Consider the following 19708-nt stretch of genomic DNA (forward strand, 5'->3'; position numbering starts at 1 on the left):
ACTAGGTTCAAGGTCTGCCGCCTTCCAACTGATATTATGAAGAAACCTGCCCATTATGTTTTTAACCAGGCCAAGCAATTAAATATCAAAGAGAACTGACAACTGTATTAAACATAAATCTAGAACAAACACCTTAAACTATATTAAGTTCTTACACTGAGCAATAAAAAATTTAAAAAGATTAAACCTTAAATACTAATAAGCTAAAAACACAAAAATTAACCACCACAGCTGTAGGAAATGCCTATTCACCTCCTACAGCTGTACTGCAACAGTCTCTGAACAGCATTGTGGCTTAATCCAAAAACTAGGAATCCCCCTTTACATGACATATCTTGAAGGTGGGAGAAATTTGTAAAGACTACAAGCAATTCCAATTCCTTTACAGCTAAACAGGCAATGGTCAATTTCTCTTTTGATTTAAATTCCCATAGCTAACATTGTCTGGGCTAAACGAACACATGGAACCCACTAGTAACGTTACTTTTTGCTAGCCATATAACTAGTTGCAATATAAATACTCACAATATCAATATCAAACTCATAATTTTAATTCTTAAATGAAAAATTTGTTGCTTATTGAAACAGCCTGGGATCAAATAAGGAGCTACATCGTAAGGAAGAGGTAACGGGCTCTTTAGCACAAGTCATCCAACATTTTGGTTGTAGCACCAGCAGCAGCGTTTAAATACAACATGTGTGCACTTACCTGGCTTGCATTATTCAGGTTCTAAAATTAAACAGTACATTTTCTTTTTGATCCCAATAATTCTATTTTCAAGCGCTTTAGCATTTGCTTGTTTATATTTGCTAAATTTCCCACATGCTGGACTCCACAGGCTTTTTTTCAAATGAACTGTGTCTTTGATGAAAAAAAAAGTTAAACTGTTTCATAACCAAAGTAAGAGTAGGAGCATCACTAATGCTAATTACACCACAAATGTTAGCATTCTATGGATCAGGCTTTGCTAGCAGTCCAGATTTCTTTACTGCTGTGGGTATTCCCAAAGATTGCATGAACTAATTTGAATGAATTAGGTACTGTATCGGATAATGTACGCTGGCTACTGCAGAGAGTACATTGATGGACAAAAACACAATTTTTTTTTTCAATTTATTTCTTTTCTTCTTACATACATTATGCATGTAATAATATCTATTTACAACTGACTGTCATAATAATAATAATAATAATAATAATAATAATAATAATAATAATGTTACATTTATATAGCACCTTTCACAAACCCAACATCACTTCACATAGCATGGGGGAAGAAGAAAAAATAAATAAATAAAATTTAAAAACTACGCAGTAGAGGAGGAAGAAAAATGTGTACAATCAAAACTGCTTTACTGCTAGTTTAACACATCCTCCTTCCAGTACCCTTAATTACGGATTTAAACTCAATGGGCCCCTGAAGCGATGAATATTAGACTTTAAAAAAAACAAAAGAGTAATGCAAAGATTAGCCCATAGAAATGGTGTTTAAATGTAACGAGACTTATGCAATGCACTGTTTTTCATTCAATTATGCTAAGATCTCTTGATCTCTACTGCATGATACTCTTGAAAGTGAAGCTGAATGGTGAGTCGCAAACCTCATAGCTCAACAGTCTCTTTAATAGGCTGCATGTATTCGTGGGCTCTGGACTGCCAACTCGCTCCAAAACATGCTGTCTTTTTTATCCTTTTCTTTTTCATCCCTGCTCCCTCTCACTCCTCACAGACTATTTTAGACTAAATTACTGCTGCAATTTAACACTAACCTTAGAGTGGATTTCTCTAACCGTTTTGAGAATTTAGAAATTCTCCAAGGCCAGTGTATTTTTGTGCTGATTTAGTTGTGTTTTATGAGCTTTGGTGCGACATCGGTTGTTAGAGCATTCATATCTTACCTTGGACCAGTTGATCCTCTTCATGACTGTATCAGGCTTGTAGATTTTCTTGGGCTCCAGCCCATAAGGCAGCTTGTCAACAGGTGGGGCTAGGGGGATACCTGGAGCCCCAAAGAAAGGAGGAGGTGGTGGAAGACCACTGCCAGGGGGAGGTGGTGGAGGTGGAGGACCACAGCCAGGAGGCGGTGGTGGCGGCGGAGGTCCCATGCCTGCCACAAGGGGAGGAGGCGGAGGGGGTGGAGGAAGTGGACCTCCTCCAGGAGGAGGTGGGGGAGGGGGAGGGGGTGGTGGTGGAGGGGCGACTCCCCCAGGTGGCAAGAGAGTACTTGAAGCAGCACCAGGAGCTCCAGGACCTACTGCAATCTGGAAAGAGAAAGAAAAGAGTCAGAAATATCCACCGTGGGCTGCTCTGAACCACTGTAGTCTCCCCCTTTAGCCTCTACACTCAAAAGCTGTGGCTTTTATCACCATTAGGTATGTTACTCCATCAGGGCTAATGGGTGAGACAAGGCTGGGGAAGAGCACCAGTGATTTTTGTTGTTGGACAGGATGGGGGAAGAGGGAAAGCACGGTGTGTCACAGCAAAAAAGAGACTACTGTCAAAGTCTAAAAATGTGTGCGTGTGAATCTTTTTCCCTGTGTGAGCTGATAAAAGCAGACAGAGGCATTAAGGCCACCGTGGCCTTCCCTTGGGCTCTTATTCCACAGCAGTGGTGAGTATCTGCCAAGGTGGTGTGTACAACAGAGTCCATGCTAGGCATGCTAGGCAAAGGCCAGTACTCCAAGGAGCCGGAGCAGGCTGTCTGCTGCCCTCACTGGAAAAACTGGAACATAACACTTTCTGAAAGCAGTACAAATGTACAAAGCCAGATGTCAATCTAAGGTTTTGGATGCAAACAAGACACATTCTGCCCAAAATGCATGTGTTATATACTAAACACTAGTGTAAAAACAGATTTTGTGTAGAAAAACACCACATCCATTTCACTCTCCCATATGCGCATTTGAAAGAAGACTGCACTTTACATGTAAGAACTGTGCAAAACTGTGTTGTCATGTAATGCATTACATTTTCTAAAGCACATTAACTTTACTAAAGTCTGGGAAACTACAGGAAAATAGTCTTTCATAGAATTTTCTCCACCAGCAGAATTTTCTATATCCCTGGAGAATGTTTTGACGGCAAAGAAATTGGGTTGGGCAACATAACAATATGTATCGTTATGTCGTATTAAGCGACAATATGCTTTCAAAGCATTTTGTGGATAGCATCAGTACTTGAAGAACACTTATATGATATATCACAAAGAGAGCAAAATTAGTCCTGTTTGATCTGATTTAGTGCAAAACAGTATGCAAAATTTAATTAAAAATCACTGTACCCATTGTTTTGATGCTATTTTTAAAATGTAACTTTGTCTGTTCCAGCTTATCAAAACACAAAATATTGCTTTACTAATTATAAAAATGTCTTGAAGTATTGTGATGTCTGCCATATTGCTCAGTCCTAAAAAAAAGTATGCATTTTCTCTTATGTTCCAAACTTGTTATTGGCCCCACTATTTTATTATGCCAATTAAAGCCTACTCTTAAAGTATGTGGTCCGATGTGCAGTTACAATGCCTAACTACAGACTTTGTAAACTGAGTGTCAATTTTAATATATGTATTTTAGCCGCATCAAAGCACATTTTGTGCTGTGGCTTCTTGAATACACACATCCTTGCCCTATTTTTAAACAAAAGGTCAGATACATCACATGAATGGAAGGAAACTGTGCTTAGAGGTACGTAAAGATTTTTATGCCTATGATGTCATTTCAAGTAGCTGGTGCACCCCTGCATATTTTGGGGACAATTGAACAAAAAAAAATTAATTAAAATTGTGTGCTTGTGAGCACACGTGCAGTAGTGCATTTGTGTCCACACATCTGTCTGACAGCAAATGTTGGAACCATGCAAGACTGGCATGAGTGAGATGAGCAGAGGGAGGAGGTGAGAAAAGCCTGAACTCTGAGTGACACTTCACCTCTAATGAGAAAACAGCCTATAATCAAACTTCTCAGGCCTCAGAGACAGCTCACACATAAACGGACACACAAAATGCACATACATACACACACATTTCAGGTCACTCTAGCCACTCTCATGCCAGGCAACAGCAGGAGGAGGACAGCCTGGCATCTGCTAGAGCAAGAGTAACATGGGAATGAGTTTGAAATTATCATGTTTTTGCTTTCAAATAAATCACAGAACACACATGCATTAGGAGGATCAGAAAGATATTAAGAGTGATGTGCTGACTGACAAAATGATAGCATCGTTATTTATTTGGATATGAAATATGGAGAGTGCTGTGTGCAGTCTGATTCATCTCATTTAATCATAAAGCGTAACAGATGAGAGTAAACCATTAGACTTGATTAACATGTAAATTGCCTCTGTAATTTGCTAATAGATTAAGCATATGAATAGGATGCAGCCACCTGAACCTGCTGCAGTAATGAGAAGACTAATCGGGCTTTAACACTGATGCAACCAGTGGCTCTGTGCAGGAGAACTATCTATTCTTTTTACCTTTGAGCAGCACACTTTGGTGTCGGTTTATATTGTTTATGTCCAAATATGATGGTGTGCCTTTGCAACAAAGCCTTTGGAAGGTCCCTGGCTTCCCACCTTGATAAGATAACTGTCTCCCCTATTGCTGAAGTTCAGGAAAGGATCTTCACAAAAGGAAAGCCATTACGGAGGAAACGGAGTAAAATGAATCGCTTTGCTGATAAGAAACTGCGATGTCTTGACACGTCTGCCCCACTTTGGAACTCAGTAGCATAAACAGGTATTTAGAATCATCGATAATGTGCCAGTCAGACTCTTTAGAGACAAAACGCATGCAAATGCTTCAATTAGCTTTCCCATAGCTCAGATATGATTTGACCTTTGGATGATTAGAAACCAATCTCTTTCTCTCCTCTTTTTTTCATCATTCTAACTTCCTTTGTGTCTGTCAAAAGAGCTAAATAAAAAAAGTTCCCAATTTTCCAAAGCAATCTTCCTTCCTGTGCCCCACCCCCTGTTCCGCTGATGAGGGGAGTAATATGTGCCGAGTCACATTTTCATCGGCATTACCTAGTGTTTGATTACACAATGCAGCAGGTGGATTGTTTATTAGATGGGAAATTAAAAAGGTGTAGAAGCATTGTGCAGGAAACTGGAGCCCCTTGACGCGTACCCCTTCCCATCATTATGTGTCTGTCAATCTCTAGCCCGCTGTGTCCCATTTTCTCTTTTAAGATTAATACGGGAAAATAGCAGCAAATTAGCTGCTAAATTAGAGCACCGCCATTTCCGCGTCGACTTGGCCCTCTGTGGCGGTGCGTGCCGAGCACCAGGCCCTGCAGCCACAGGGATGGAATCTTAATCATCCTCTACTGCACAGCTTCGTCTCTGCCTCAATCACTCTTCATCTTCTCCCAAACACATCTTCTTGCATTTCTACCGAGGTGTACTTTGCTCCTTACATCCAGGAAAACTGGTATTTCTTTTCTGCCTCTGTTAAACTATATATTTATCCACTGTTAAGAGCCTGTTGGCAGGGGCTCTGTGAGAAGGCTTACCAATGCCCAAAGTTCAGGCAGGGGACATTACAAACCCACCCGAATGTCTAATGGCTTTTTGGCAGGAAGCCTTCTACTTTCCTTTCCTCTTCCTCATCTGCACCTCTCATTATCATGGGGGGACTGGGATATGTAAAACTCAATATGTCCTGTGAGGACTGTGTATGTATGTGTGCTGTGTAGTGCTGTTGGGCTTTAAGGGTCAATGGGGAGAGGGCATTTAGGTGGGCATAGGCAGTTACAGTTTGGGTAATTAACTAGGGCAGATGCACAATTAAACCTTTCCAATCTCATCTCTGATGAGCTGCAGCCAAATTCAATTAGAGTTGTTTACTTCAGAGGGCTACGATCCTATGTTCAAACATGAGGCAGATTTTGATTGTGTCTTCTGTCTGTTCTGGGTTTACATTCAGCCCTAGGAATGAGATGCATACGCATTCCTTGGTGCTCACCTTGTGAAGTGCTTTGAAACCTCCTATGGTCACTGTCAGACTTACAGCATGCAAATGCACTTGGCTGTATTAATCAAAGCACTGTTTACATGTACTGCATATTAACTGATTTTAGCATATATGTTTAGTAAGCATTAATGACTGCAAATCATGTCAAACCGACCCTACAAATCAAGCACCAAGTTGACTTTTGATGCTAAAACTTGATAATTTGATGCTAAATTTAGATTTTTAGATAGACATTTAGATTTCTACAAATGCAGGCCAAGTAACCAGATTCAGCATGCAACAGAAGAGATGGGACCTATGGTACACAGAGAGAACCCACCTTGCTGACATTCTCGTTGATGCGTTTCTCTGCCTCTGTGAGCTTGTCTCGCTCTTTAGTTAACTGGACAGGTGGAGGACAGACACAAATACCCAGACAGACATGGCAGCAGAAAGGCAAATATAAAGTTACATTAGCTAGACAGAGAAAAGGAACAGAACGGTTTTAGTCACAGAACTAAAACAGAGAAAAGAGAAGATGAAGCAGGCAGAAGAAGAGAAGACATCGTGTTATTTAAGTAACAAAAGCAGTAAAATCTATTTCTAAGCAGGGTAGGACAAAACAGAAAGAGATAATGGAAAAATTCATAATTAAGAAATATGTTGGTGAAAAAAAATGTGAAAATAACACTTTGGTAAAACTGTAATAGAATGTAATAGAATAGGCAGCCAAGCTACAAATTGTTAAAACACATGCTTTCCTGCTAATGAAGTGAAAATTGACATTGAGCTGAAGTACAAAATGAGCATGGAACCTTCTGAACCTCAATATACAAAAGAAATGTGCAAGAGATGTGCAACATTTTAAAATTCATAATGGGATGGTTAAAAATTTACAGTGGATTTGGTGATCATTAAAACGCATCTTTGCTCTACGCTTATGCAGACTGTGTTGGCTGTTTTATGAACAGAAGACATAAAAGTATGGCAGTGTCACATTTTGTGAAAGTGCCCTTGGATTTTGTTCCTAAAATGCTTAAACAAAAAGGATCCTCACAGACACACCAAGCGTTATAGCACAAGCTGAGAGAAGACCAAGTGAATTGCTTGTCTGTGTGATCACAGAGCAGCTGATGCCGCTTTGTATGCTTTAAAGATGCTTCCTGCGCAGCTTTTGGAACTGTGTGTTCTTTCATGTCATTTCATATTCTTATCTTTTTGTTCGTTTAGTTGTAACACAGCCATTGGTTTTAGCCTAAGAACGTTTCAGCAATGCTCTGTTCTAGCTTTGATTTCCCCCTGAACAGCCTCTTTGCAAGTAAAGAGAGAAAATAACATCTTATTCTTTTGCTCTACAGCAACATACTCAGCTACCTTTGAAATACATTTATTCAGGCTTTTTTCCTGCATTACACTTCCACATAGTAGGCATGGTATCAAATATTAAAAACGTGTAATGGGAAAAGAAGACTAGTTCTGCACTACCATAATGAAGACTGTTCAAAACCCACCAACTAACTGCAGTTCTGGGGAAGGGGTGGTGTAATATTTTCTTTTATGCTGCATATTTTGCAAAGAGTGTTAGAGGCCATGTCATTTGTCTTATACAGGCAAGAAAGTATGCAGCTGTTCTTACTAAATTTCCAACAAGTGAAGGGGTAAAGGCCATTGTGTCATTCAAAACCACACAAAATTAAATTTACTGGTCTTAAATTAGACTTATTCCAATGTTTGCAACACATTCTACTATGTTGTCTGTGAAAGTTTACAGCATTATTCTGTCCCTCATGAGCGCTTTTTCAAGGAGGAAAGCACACAGTGTACATTTTAAGCAGGGTAGCATCAAAAGGTGACTCTTCTGGTCAAATCCCATGACACAAGCCATGGCAACAACACAGGGTGCATGGCAACCATCTCTCACTCAGCACGGTTGTCACAAGCTCCGTCAGCTTAATACAGCCCAACAGCAAAGGCCAAAGCCCCTGTACTCAGTGACTACTCTGAAAATAATTTCAGTCTGGCGAATGCAAAGTTTGTTAAAACCTTTTAGGCTGATGGCAAAGAGACAGCTGCTCAGTAAACTTGTGTTCTGAATTATTAAGTGCATCAGCAGTTGATTTTTTCACCACTGAAAATATCCCTTTTTCTCTATCTCTTTTAAATTAAGTTAAAGGGTGAGAAGAAGATAAGTTCCCCATGCAGTAACTAAATTGCATTTGGTTCACCTTAACATGAAAAGACATCCAATCAGACTGAGACAGTAATTTAATTGATACATAAAAATGGGAAGTCTATTTATTATACCATGACATGCTCATTTATGGCTCTGATCAGTAGATGATGTGGTTTCCCAAACTGTTCTTTTTTGTTTTTTATGAGCAGACACATCGTGCACCATGATGTGGTGCAGTGTCTGTAATACACCAACCTGACTGGTTTTATTTTCACAAGCCCAGTTTAATTTCAACTGAAGGGCAAGCCAGAAAAAAATTAGAGTCAGAAGTAAACTCAAATAGCTTCCTATCACTTAGTGCTTCAAGTACTGAGACAGACAATCTAGATAAAGGGGTTATGGTTAAATTATGTGTCCTGTGCCATAAAATGCCAAGCACTGAAAAACATGTTGCTGCTCATTGCTAGGCTGATATTAAAGTAAAATGGAGTAACAGCTTTTCTGTATGGGACTTTGAGACAGTGGGTGTATGCTTGTTATGTGAGGCAGTTCTCATGTCTTCATTAATAGGACATGAATCTTTCTAATTCTTGTTCTATTTGCACCCATAAATTGACAATATTTTTAAACAGCACAGAAAGAGTGGTCTGACAGTGCATGTCTTGCAATGACTGCAAGTTGATCATGAGCACATCTACATCATGTCACATGGTAACATACACAAACACATCTTTTAGATGTGTCAGCCTGCTCACAGGATGTGCAGGAAGCACTGATGCTAATATTCAGGTCTCTTATAGGTTCCCCAGAAGAGGCAGATATTTGTTGATGTGAGGACATTCCAGAGCCAAAGCTTTGAACATGTCTTCAGAGCATGTGTGGGGAGCACAAGTCTCCAGGGTTCCACACTGCTACTCTACCTATTAATGTGCTGAAAACGACTGGGCTTCAAAGCAAAAGGGAACGCTAAGGGGAATGCGAGAGGGAAACGGTGGGTAAAATTACAGCCAAAAGACGGGAAGACTTAGAGAACGAAGAAAAGAAAGAGGGAAACAGGTTGAAAGCAGGTAAGCTGCCCTTTTAAAACACTGAAGAGAGAATCATATAACAAAGCATGGCATGGAGGAGAAAAAAAAAGATGGGCTGATTGGCAAGTAATGTAAGAGGAAGCAGAGAGACCTAGGCTCATGAATATGTGCAGAAGCTGAGCGATAGATGAATGAGGCAAGTAGCAGCAGAAAGGGTGGGTAAGTAACGCCCGGCAACACTGCATTCGGCCCAGATGAAGTGCAGGGGTGAGGACTGCACACAAATGAAGTGCTGCGCTCAAAGAAGTGCACGGCTGCACCAGGAGAAATGACCTATTCCAGCAACACCTCCATTAATGCGCCCATTCGGTGAATCAGGGAGAATGAATGGCGGGCCCTGGCTGCCAGGGCTCTTAATGATAGCAACTCATCTCATGCAGGGGAAATCAAAAGGACCTGGCAAGACCAAGGAGTAACCAAGCAGGTGCAGAGATAGGAAGACAAAGTGTGGGCATTTGCATCAGAAATAGATGTGGTATCTGGGAAACAATTTCAGCTATGTATGCCATACCATCTTTCAGTGGTGTTTTTTTTTTTATTTTATTTTTTTTATTAAATTCCATAAGCAGTCAGGCAAACTACTCTTTTGTCCCATAGCAGCCCTAAAGTATTTCAAATTGGGTTAAGAAGGAAATAGAAGTAATTTTCTTTGAGAAGGTTTGAGGGTTTTGTCTGGAAAGCAATGATGATGTGAGAGCCAGAGAGGAAATGCAATCCCTCATGGCAATGATACAATGGGCATGAACAGGCTGCAACAGAGCAACTCAGAAGAATCAAATCCTACATTTTAAAGAGGAGATTGACCCTTTATTAAATCAAACAATCCCTCAAGTCTGAACATATCCATTTGGAGAAGGCTTGCATTCATGATAAAAGATAAAAAGGTTTCAATTTGACCAAATTAGCCAAGTCTTTGCCCTAGCAACTGCATTAGCAGTTACAATTACCGTTTGAAGCAGAGAGAAATTGCCTAATATGACCTCACAACATAGAGAAATAACTATTCATAGCCTTAAAGTGCTTATATGGCTCATTTTCAGGGTACTTTATAATAGTGTTCAGACTGAGGAAACCAGCAGTCATTACTTTTTAAAACTCCATGGGCTTGAAATAATTTCATTTTCATTATTTATTTATTTTTTCCAATGGGCCGGTTTTGGTGGGTAATTGTACAGCAAGGAAGGCAGCAGTGTTAAGAGGGGCTGGGTATACTGTACATTGGGTGTGTAAGCAGAAGACTGCAGAGACAGAGTTCTACTGGGGAGAGATGAAGGAGCCCAAGACCACTGGTAAAAATTCATATTGAAAAGTGTTTTTCGCAGTGCACATGCTGAAAGAGGTTCAGCATATGCAGTATACTCATAACATGGCTACCATACCTGTATCAGACTCGAAGGGTTTTGGATAGAGGTTGCCTAGGGCTGATGAGTTAGAGCCAGAAGCATCTTTGAAAAGACCTCAAACAATGATAGAGGAACATGGTGTGTGGCCAGCTGTGGTAGGTGCGGTTTTACCTGGCTCTGCAGGGAGCTGATCTGCACCTCCAGCTCTTTGATTTTCTCCTCCTGTTTCTGCAGCTCGGCCTGTGCCTCCTGTCGTGCGCTGAACTCTTCGTCGAACTGCAAAAAGTCACAGAAACATATACACAATGCCTCCACAGGGACCAGCAACCACAGGTAACATCAATCCACACCTTTGCTGGGATGAACACATCTCATCTGTTTACCCCCTCGTAACTCTTCATCTTCCTCACTAACCTTTCCTGCCTCTCCATATATAGGGCCAGGGTATGTAAAATAATGTGATTACATGGGCAAATATAGACTAAAAATACATATTTTATTGAAGTGAAAAGAGTAAGCACAGCCTCTGCAGCCAATTATTTAAAAATAATTTATCTTAAAAAGAATACAACAAAGTAATACATGTGACGTGCAAATGTTTGAACACCATATATTCTGTAAAGTCTCAAAACTTAACTTGTTAGGACTGGTTTGGTAAGTCAAAACCTGTTTGTCACGCATATATGCAAGGTGGCCCAAGAATATCAAAGAACTACAAGTGTTCTGAAAGGAAGAGGGGGTGAAAATTCCTAGAACAATAACAGAAAGGCTCCTAAAGGGCTACAAAAAACATTTGCAAGCTGTGATACTCGCCAAAAGTGGTGTTACTAAAACTGACCTGGAAGGATACCCAAACATTTGCATGTCATAATTGCTATTTTATGTTTTTCCTCGAATATAAAGTAACTGTGAATATTTATTTATTTATATTACACCGTTTGCTTCAGAGGTTTTTGTTTACATCTTTTTACTTTAAAAATCCACAAAATATGTAATTTGTATCATGTTTCCACAATATCCAACATAGAAAATAACATGAGACATTTTCAAAATATATACAATAGGGCTGTATATTTGGTATTGGGGACTGGACGGAATTTTTGATTACATCTTTTTTTTTTTTTAAAGCGAGACAGTGCAAGTAAAAACTTCAAAATAATGAATGAATAAAAAGCAATACCACATCAACTTCAAATAAGGAATCAAAGAAACCAGAGTTCACTGGGCTTAAAAGAAAAAAATCCTCCCGGTTTTGTGTTTTTTCACCTCCTTTGTCCCCTCTGTTTGTTCTGAATAAAATTACACTGGGAAATCAACTAGGTGGATAAACTAAAAGGAAAAAGCAGGGAATTAAAAAGAATGGACCATTTATCTGCATGAATCCTGAATGTCTCCTTGTGTGCTTAAAGCTTTGAAAAAGTTGCTGTACATATTTGTAACATCCTGTCAGTATGACAAAAACAAGCATGCAGACAGTGGCAACAACACTGATTCTGCACACACTGCTACAGATCATGTAGCAGAGCTCCTAGCTATTGATCAGGCCAAAGCAATCAATGAGCTATCTTCCTGCTCTGGGGGAAAATGTTGGTGTTGCGAACACAGTAGCATACCAATGGCCTCTGCGCATAGCACAGGCTGACAAATGGCCTTACCTTTTTGGAGAATTCTGCTGCTCTCTGTTCACTCTCTTCCACCTTGGCTTTATCCACACACTGATCTGCCAGTCACACGCACACACACACACGCGCACACACGCGCACACACACACACACACACACACACACACACACACACACACACACACACACACACACACACACTCTCTCATTGAGACACTGTAATTCCCACAAATTACACAACGTGTTGCTAACATTCTGTTTAAGATTAGAACACAAGCTCAGGATGAAGACTACAGAAAGAGCAAAAGAGGGAGAAAGAAAACAAGCAAAAAGGGAAAAATTTACTTTCTGTGCCCCCCTCTACCCCCCACTGGGGATTTGCATTTTGTTCTGCAGGTTTAAGAAGTGAATTTAAAAACGCTGCCCCACCACATTTGCGCTCACCTCCTGAAAGCAAAGCAGGAATTCAGAAAACCTAGCACAAAAATTGAGCTTTTGCAGATGGGAGTGAAAACTTTTAATGAGCTTTTCTTGGCAAGTTATAGTGCTGTTTGTAAAATAATCCCGAAAAAAATTATAATAAAAAAAGATACATCATTCTAATTTCATCAATTCCCCAAGAGTGGAAGAAAATGACTCAAGCATAAATCTGGCCCAAAGACTTTTCCAACATTCTATCATGAAGACTAATGATAAATATCTGTGAATGTAAATAAAGCTAGCAATGGCACTGAACCCAGTATGGCTGAACTGTGTTTACAAGACATAGTTTTATTGATAATGTTTTATTTATGCATAATGAGTGTACCTTATCTTAGGTGTCAGGCGAGTGCAGGTGTTTGTGAAAGGGTTCTCTAGTGGGACAAGGAGATGCTAATGAGATCCACTGCTGGGATCACACTGTTTTCAGCAAGACAGCTATAACTGTGCTTCTCTATGCACTACATGATTTAACACTCAAACACTTCTGGGTATAATTACAGTCTTACCAAGACCATACCAAGTGAGAATCATGTCGTGGATTCTTTTTCTCAATGTATAATATTTGACACTTTCTGTTTACCATGTGAGCCTTACACCTCTGAAGAGTATTTTTGAACATATTCTTAAAGACCATTACCTCTTTTTAACTTTTGACTTAAAAGGACGTGAATAAATGAGAGAATTCAGAGGTAGTTAAATGTGCAGTTAGCTAAACAGCAAATATGTGAAAACAAAGGGACAGTTTAAAAAGTCAAAATGCATCTTAAGATAAGGAATGAATCCAAGATTGCAATAAAAAGGACCACTAGAATTACTGATAACGTACCAATGAGGTGAGTGAAGTCTACATCCAGCCTCTCCCTGTAGCCAAAGTCAGGGTCCATTCCATTCCGGTGAAGGACAATCTGAGACACACACTCTTCAATCACCTTGTAGTATTGAGGCCTGTGAGACACACACACCCCAACACACACACACACAGATGTGCGAGGACAAAAGCGACAAAGCTGTCAAATTACAATGAAATACAATTCTCATAAGACCCTCTACAGCATAAAACTTAAATCACTTTGTAAGACTTATCTTTTAATAATATTTCATGCCACTGAAATAAGACTTGCTTCAGCACATAATGAAATCACTAAAAACGAAGCATGAAGCCAAAGACTAGCTCTGTGACTCTGTCCATTCAAGGTGACAACAACAGAGCTGGGACTTCCAAGCCTTCCTCTCTAATTTGCAATCATCTTTGGCAATTAAGGGCACCAATGAAACCTGAGACGCAAATCTAATCAGTGTAATCTGTGTAATTAGGTGCACAATGGCAGAGAAAACATGGTCTTGTATTTTTAGGGGGAGATGGTGGTGTTGAGGGTGACAGTGTGGGTCTGCGTGTCGAGGAGTGAATAGGCCTGGGACTAGATGCTGCCCTGGCGCTTGGCATGTGACCTTTTCTGAGTTATATTATCAATTTTAATTGCAAGTGACATTTAGCAAATACAACGTCAACTTAAGCTGAGGTAGAGTGGAAAATAATTATGTTCCAAGCATGACCTTGAATGTCTCCTGCAGATATGCAATTTTCCTACCAGAGATGTGTCATCTCTCTTCTTTTCTCCTTGCAGCAAAACATTCCCTGAATTTTAATGATGACTCTGGTGAGGGCCGCCTTGCTCTTAAGAGGAGTTGCAGAAAAGTGACTCCTGGTGAATGCTATTTAACTCCAGGTATTAAAAATGTGGATGCCAGTAGGGTGGAATTGAAGTGATTTGACATGACTACAGTTTTGCTGTTACACTTAGTGCCAAAGCTGTATCATTGTTTGCTGGACAGCACTTGGAGTTCACATGGAAACTCGGAAGGATTTTATTGTTCAGAAAGAAAGAAGCCTGGTAACTACCTCCTAATGGTAAAATCTCACAGTATGAATGTATAGCTTTTCTCATTTTGGCTCAAATATATGCTAAATAAAGTGATTTTTCTAAGCAGGCTATAGCACATTTTCAACGGGACGAATGCTCCTAAAGCTCTTGCTAGTTTTGGATTTCAAAACCAAATCAGTTCTGTAAAAGGCATACTTGCTAACATCTGACTATACTATTCCTAAGAGGATCCTTAGGCTTCAGCCAACATATCACAGGCAAACATTTCTTTGGTCATGGCCTGTGTTTTACTTTGCAATGCTCCCCATTGATCTCCATGTATACTAATGTTTTCATGAACCCAGAGGGAAATCAAGACAGGGAGCTAAATTAAGAAGCAGGGAAGTGTGCTGACACTGGATTTGCTGTGCTCCAATTTTGTCATGAGCACAGACTGTTAGCCTGGTGCTTTTCAGTGATACCCAGGGTCTCAGATCAGAGCATGGCTAGCACACTGATAAGCCAATCAAAGGCTGCACGGATTTCTCCTCTGACATTGGACACGGGGATAAGAACAACCACTGGTGAGCTCCAAATCAATTAACTGCTGTGTGCTTATGTTATTATGAGCCAGACTGTAGGTATTGTGTGTTGTTTTCTCCCTTTTAATGTTGTTTTTGATGATGGTGAGAGAATGCTGGTGTTAAAAATATAACTGTAAATATAACTGAGCACTGTATTCACTTATTTTCTTTCCTTCTTTTTCTCTTTCTTTTGTCATTTACTTACATATTTCAGGTAAGAACATGCTTGTTTAAAAACTGATTCACAGAATTATTGTTTGGCAGTGTTGCTTGTTATCACTTGCAGACTGATCCTTCTAAATTAACATATTATTAAAACGTGTAATTATATTCGAATTATCAACCATTGTACAGGATTAAATACGACAAACATGGAGTAAGGCAACTGTAGCTGAATGTCCTGCAAGTGTTGCCAAGCTTGGCTTAATGGTATGGACTGCAGCTTATGCATGTCATTGATGTTCACCATATTATTATCTCAATAAGCAGCTCTATTTCCCCAGCGTCCTGGCTAGCATGACTGTCGCATGCTGGAGATAACTAGGAAGAAGAAGAAGGCTGACCCAGAACTGTCAGACCCCACCAGTGGAGACAGCATATGTCCCCCTCACCAAAGACCGCCTGCCCGCACCCACCCCTCCTCTCTCTCGCGCTCTCTCTCTCTCTCTCTCTCTCACACACACTCTCTCTCTCTCATCTTCCATCCAACCCCTGCTCCACATCACCCATCTAATCCTCACATCAGTCACAGCCAAAAGCAGGAGATGTGTTCCATATTCTCTCGCTCTGATCTTCCTGTTTAAAATGTCCTTCTAGAAAAGGATGCAACACAAAAAAAAGTCTGAAGGACAAACTACCATTTAACTTGTGATACCTCGAATGGTTAAAAGGAATTTGTAGATGTAGAAGAGTTCTTGATTCTTTTTTTTCTAATTTAAAGACAGAGAAAAATCTTTGAAACATCTGATCTTGTGGCTCTGTGCAGCTTCTTGGAACGGCAGATCTCCTCTGGCTAGCTTTGATCATCAGCAAGTCCCCAACACCTATGGACAAGACAGCTGCCATCGTCTGATGTGAACGGAGAAAGAGATGGCACTGTCCTGTACCTTCTCCCCCATGCCCATGGAGACTTAGTCATCAAAGCTCGCAATGATCTTAAGGGTTTCCTTTAATCTAAAATTAGAGCCAAACTATTTCTCAACCAACCAATTTAATCTACTACATTGAAAGATTCCTGAGGTTCAAAGGCAGGAGGCATGTTGATGATGAATTGAAGAGAGCTGTATATAGCAACCTTGTGACATGGCTGCACGTGCCTCAATGAGCGATGCTTGGGATTATACATCCATCTCTGAGTGGGAGCAGAAGAGATATATTTATAAAAGCATATCTTTAATAAGCACATTCATTTTTAATGGGCGTTTGTAGTGATCCTGGCTTGCTGTCAGATAGAGGGGTCTGGCGTCAGAGCTACAGACTCCGTGCCGCTATACTCCCTGCTTAAATATGTTTTTATATTTCTCAATGTCTCTAACAAGCCAGCATATACATTATTCATAACTCAAAGTGAGCAGTAACTTGTCTATGGTAAATGCCTCTTTTTCATTCCTTCCAATCCTCCCACTCTGCCTCTTTTTCAACATATTTTATCTCAGCAAAAGGTCTGACACAGCAGTGAATTGATCACTGTCACTGGCTTCAGAGGAGCTGGGCTGCTCCTGGCCCCTGACTGACACGTTTACACAGCCAAGTTATCTCACAGAGAAACAGCAGTCTAAAAATTGTCTTAATCGCTCAAATATTAAATGGATTTATGTTTCCTGCGTACACAATTTTTCACTGAGTATTTTTTTTTATGGAAAAAAAACAAACATTCAGATTTCTGGCTTCCACTAAAATATCAAAACTGTGTTTTGTTCAGTCATGTATATAGTAGGGACTGGACAACAACCCAATCACAATATTTCAGAGGATCTTAAGAGAGATTCAGAGGATCTTAAAATTATGGTTCAAGATCTTGCAGGCTATTTTGCTGAGTCTCCACTGCAAACACTTATCCCTACAGTACAGAGTGCCTTTAAAGTTAAAATGCCTGTAGTCAAGGTGGCCATGTAAGGTTGTCATGGAGATAAACTTTGTTGCAGTATTACAATAATGTTGAAATTGTGCTATATAACTATATTCACAAAACAAAAGACAAAAGCAGTTGACTGCTAGCGATAATTTCTTAAGAATGTAGTGGACATAACTACTTTACTTTTCCTACTTTTAAAAATTGATGTTTTTATTTTTATTACAAATTCAGTACACTTTTTTCACTGCTCCTTTTCATCTTTTGTAATTCTCATCCTTTGTAACTGTGCTGTAATTAGCAGACTAGCAAAAGAAATTATGCTTACCTGATGTAGTAGTCATTCCTGATAAGCAGCAGGTGCTGGAGCATGGACAAGAAGTAGGGCTCAGAGGTTGTATCTTTAACCATGTTGGACAGAAGATGGTACACCTCACCCATATCGGTACACACAGGGTTAAGGAATGATTTGCTGGGCTTTAACTTGACATTCAACACCATGATAACATACAAAAGCCCCTTGAAAATGTAAAGGCAGGTAAAACGTTCAACCAGCCAAACGGCCAGTTCTGAACCTTATACATCTGTATGGCATGAAAATAAGCACGTTTGCTCTACGAGCAGGAAGGAGGGTGCACCCAAAAGCCAGGCTCCATGCAGGTATTGGGACATAAGAAGATACACACATGCTTAATCATTTTGTCAAAGACTCATAGCTGTCAGCATGGATGAGTAAAAGCCTCCTAACAAAGCAGCTCAGAGAACAAAGACAGGAATTAGAGGACTGAAGGTGAAAGGGAATATTCACAAGTACAATATTAAGACCAGACAGCCAACAGAAAACTGCTAAATATGAAAAATGTGTATGCATTGCTATTGATTTATCAAAGCCTTTATATTAAAATAAATCCATGATAAGTAAATTAATTGTCTGTTGCCCAGTGCTATAGAGAATATCAACAGCACTTCAAACAGTAAAGAAAGATGTATCCATGTCATGTTATTTCCATGTCTTTTGGGATTAAATTTTCTAACATAAGTCAAAAAGACACTTTAAAAAATGAGGAATGACAGGGAAAAATCCCTGTAGTCTACCTTCCAGCTCCTGCCAAGGGTCTGGATACGAATCAAATAAAAATCCTCCAAGCTTGATTATTTTGTGCTATAAAAATGGAACATTATTCTCAGCTTTTTCTCAAGTCCTCAGATTGCATCTTACCTCTCTCTAGAAAAAAAAGTGTTCTTAAACTTGCAAAGAGTATTGATTATGTGTCCAACTTCTCCTCTCCCCAAGGACAGGGGCCAAAGATTTTTGATGTCTAAAATAGATGTAGCATTAGACAGAAATCATTGTCTCTTCGTTCTTCTTTTTTTTCCTTTTTCTCAAAAAAGCTGAGTTTTTTTCCTCTCTTTCAATTATATCCATTTCACTGAGACAGATTTCTTGCAATTTATTCTGAAAACACACTGTCAAGCCAGGTAACATGGCAAAACAAAAACAAACAGCAGTGGTTCACTATGATGATCCTGCCACAAGCTTAATCCCAAAGCCCTCACGGAGCCATTTTTCCCTCACTTAATACAGATGACTCAAATGGGATTTCTGAAAAACATTTAAGGAAATAACTTGAAAAAAGAAAGAAGAGAAAAATGTTAAATAAATAGCTTTGGGCATGATTTTCTTTCTTTTCTGTTTAAAGACTCTCCTGTGGATAGTCATCCTATTTGAAAGAAAAAAAACATTGCAAAACACCATGATGTGAATAAGCACAAATAGTAAATCTATGCATACATTTTACAGATAAGGGAGGGGTATTTTGAGGCAGCTAAAAAATTCATTTCTACCATAATATGTTGTGCACATTTAAACAATGTTTTCTGAAAGAGTGTAGCCCAAGCCGCTGCGGGCAGCTAGAGTACTCTCAAAGCCAGCGGTTCCGAAATTCATTCCCTACCAGGTCTGGTCATGAAAAAAAGTCAAAGGAGCTTATTTGTTTCCTCATTCAGAAAAAAGCTTAAGGGTTTGTGGATGTGACTCACTTCATGAAGCAAGACACCTATGCACACTGTATACTATTCAGTAAGGAAACTACATATCTGAAGTATTTCATCGATTACGACTCACTCAATCTCACATATCCATCAAAGTCTGAATGATGTTGACAAGCCAAGCAGGAAAAAATAAAGCAAGTGCTGTACTTAAATCAAAAGACTAACACCAGAGGTTAGCATTGTAAACATTTTAAAGCATTTAAAATGAGCCTCATGTTACATGTTCAGAGTCTACCATGGAACTTCAGGATTTATTTAGTTTCAGTATTCCAAATCAGCAGATTGTATTTTATTGTTTTTATAGATGTTGCAGCAACTTCATTTACTTGAAGGTTTACACAGTAACAGTGTGACACATGGTGTATCCTGACAATTTTTGAGAGCTTATTAATTCTTTTAAAAAACATTACAATACTGGTTGTTTTCATTTTTATTTTATTGAATTTGAGTAAAGCTTGCCCACTGGACATATATGA

The 19708-nt window shown here is 39.5% G+C and overlaps 1 protein-coding gene across 9 annotated transcripts in view; it reads right to left on the reverse strand.

The window, feature by feature from the left end:
* diaph2 (diaphanous-related formin 2) overlaps positions 1 to 19708 on the reverse strand; it is a 472316-nt gene that overhangs the window by 308255 nt on the left and 144353 nt on the right. For 8 of the 9 annotated variants that reach the window (XM_017698456.2, XM_017698459.2, XM_017698458.2 and 5 more), the window contains 6 exons: positions 17509 to 17625; positions 13490 to 13608; positions 12214 to 12278; positions 10730 to 10834; positions 6295 to 6357; positions 1900 to 2262 (listed from right to left, as the gene is read on the reverse strand). In XM_017698456.2, coding sequence (XP_017553945.1) covers positions 1900 to 2262; positions 6295 to 6357; positions 10730 to 10834; positions 12214 to 12278; positions 13490 to 13608; positions 17509 to 17625 — 832 coding nt within the window. The remainder of the gene's footprint in view (positions 1 to 1899; positions 2263 to 6294; positions 6358 to 10729; positions 10835 to 12213; positions 12279 to 13489; positions 13609 to 17508; positions 17626 to 19708) is intronic. The other variant, XM_017698462.2, reaches the window with a different exon arrangement.

This window comes from Pygocentrus nattereri, chromosome 8 (assembly GCF_015220715.1).
Source record: "Pygocentrus nattereri isolate fPygNat1 chromosome 8, fPygNat1.pri, whole genome shotgun sequence".
NCBI classification, from domain to species: domain Eukaryota; kingdom Metazoa; phylum Chordata; class Actinopteri; order Characiformes; family Serrasalmidae; genus Pygocentrus; species Pygocentrus nattereri.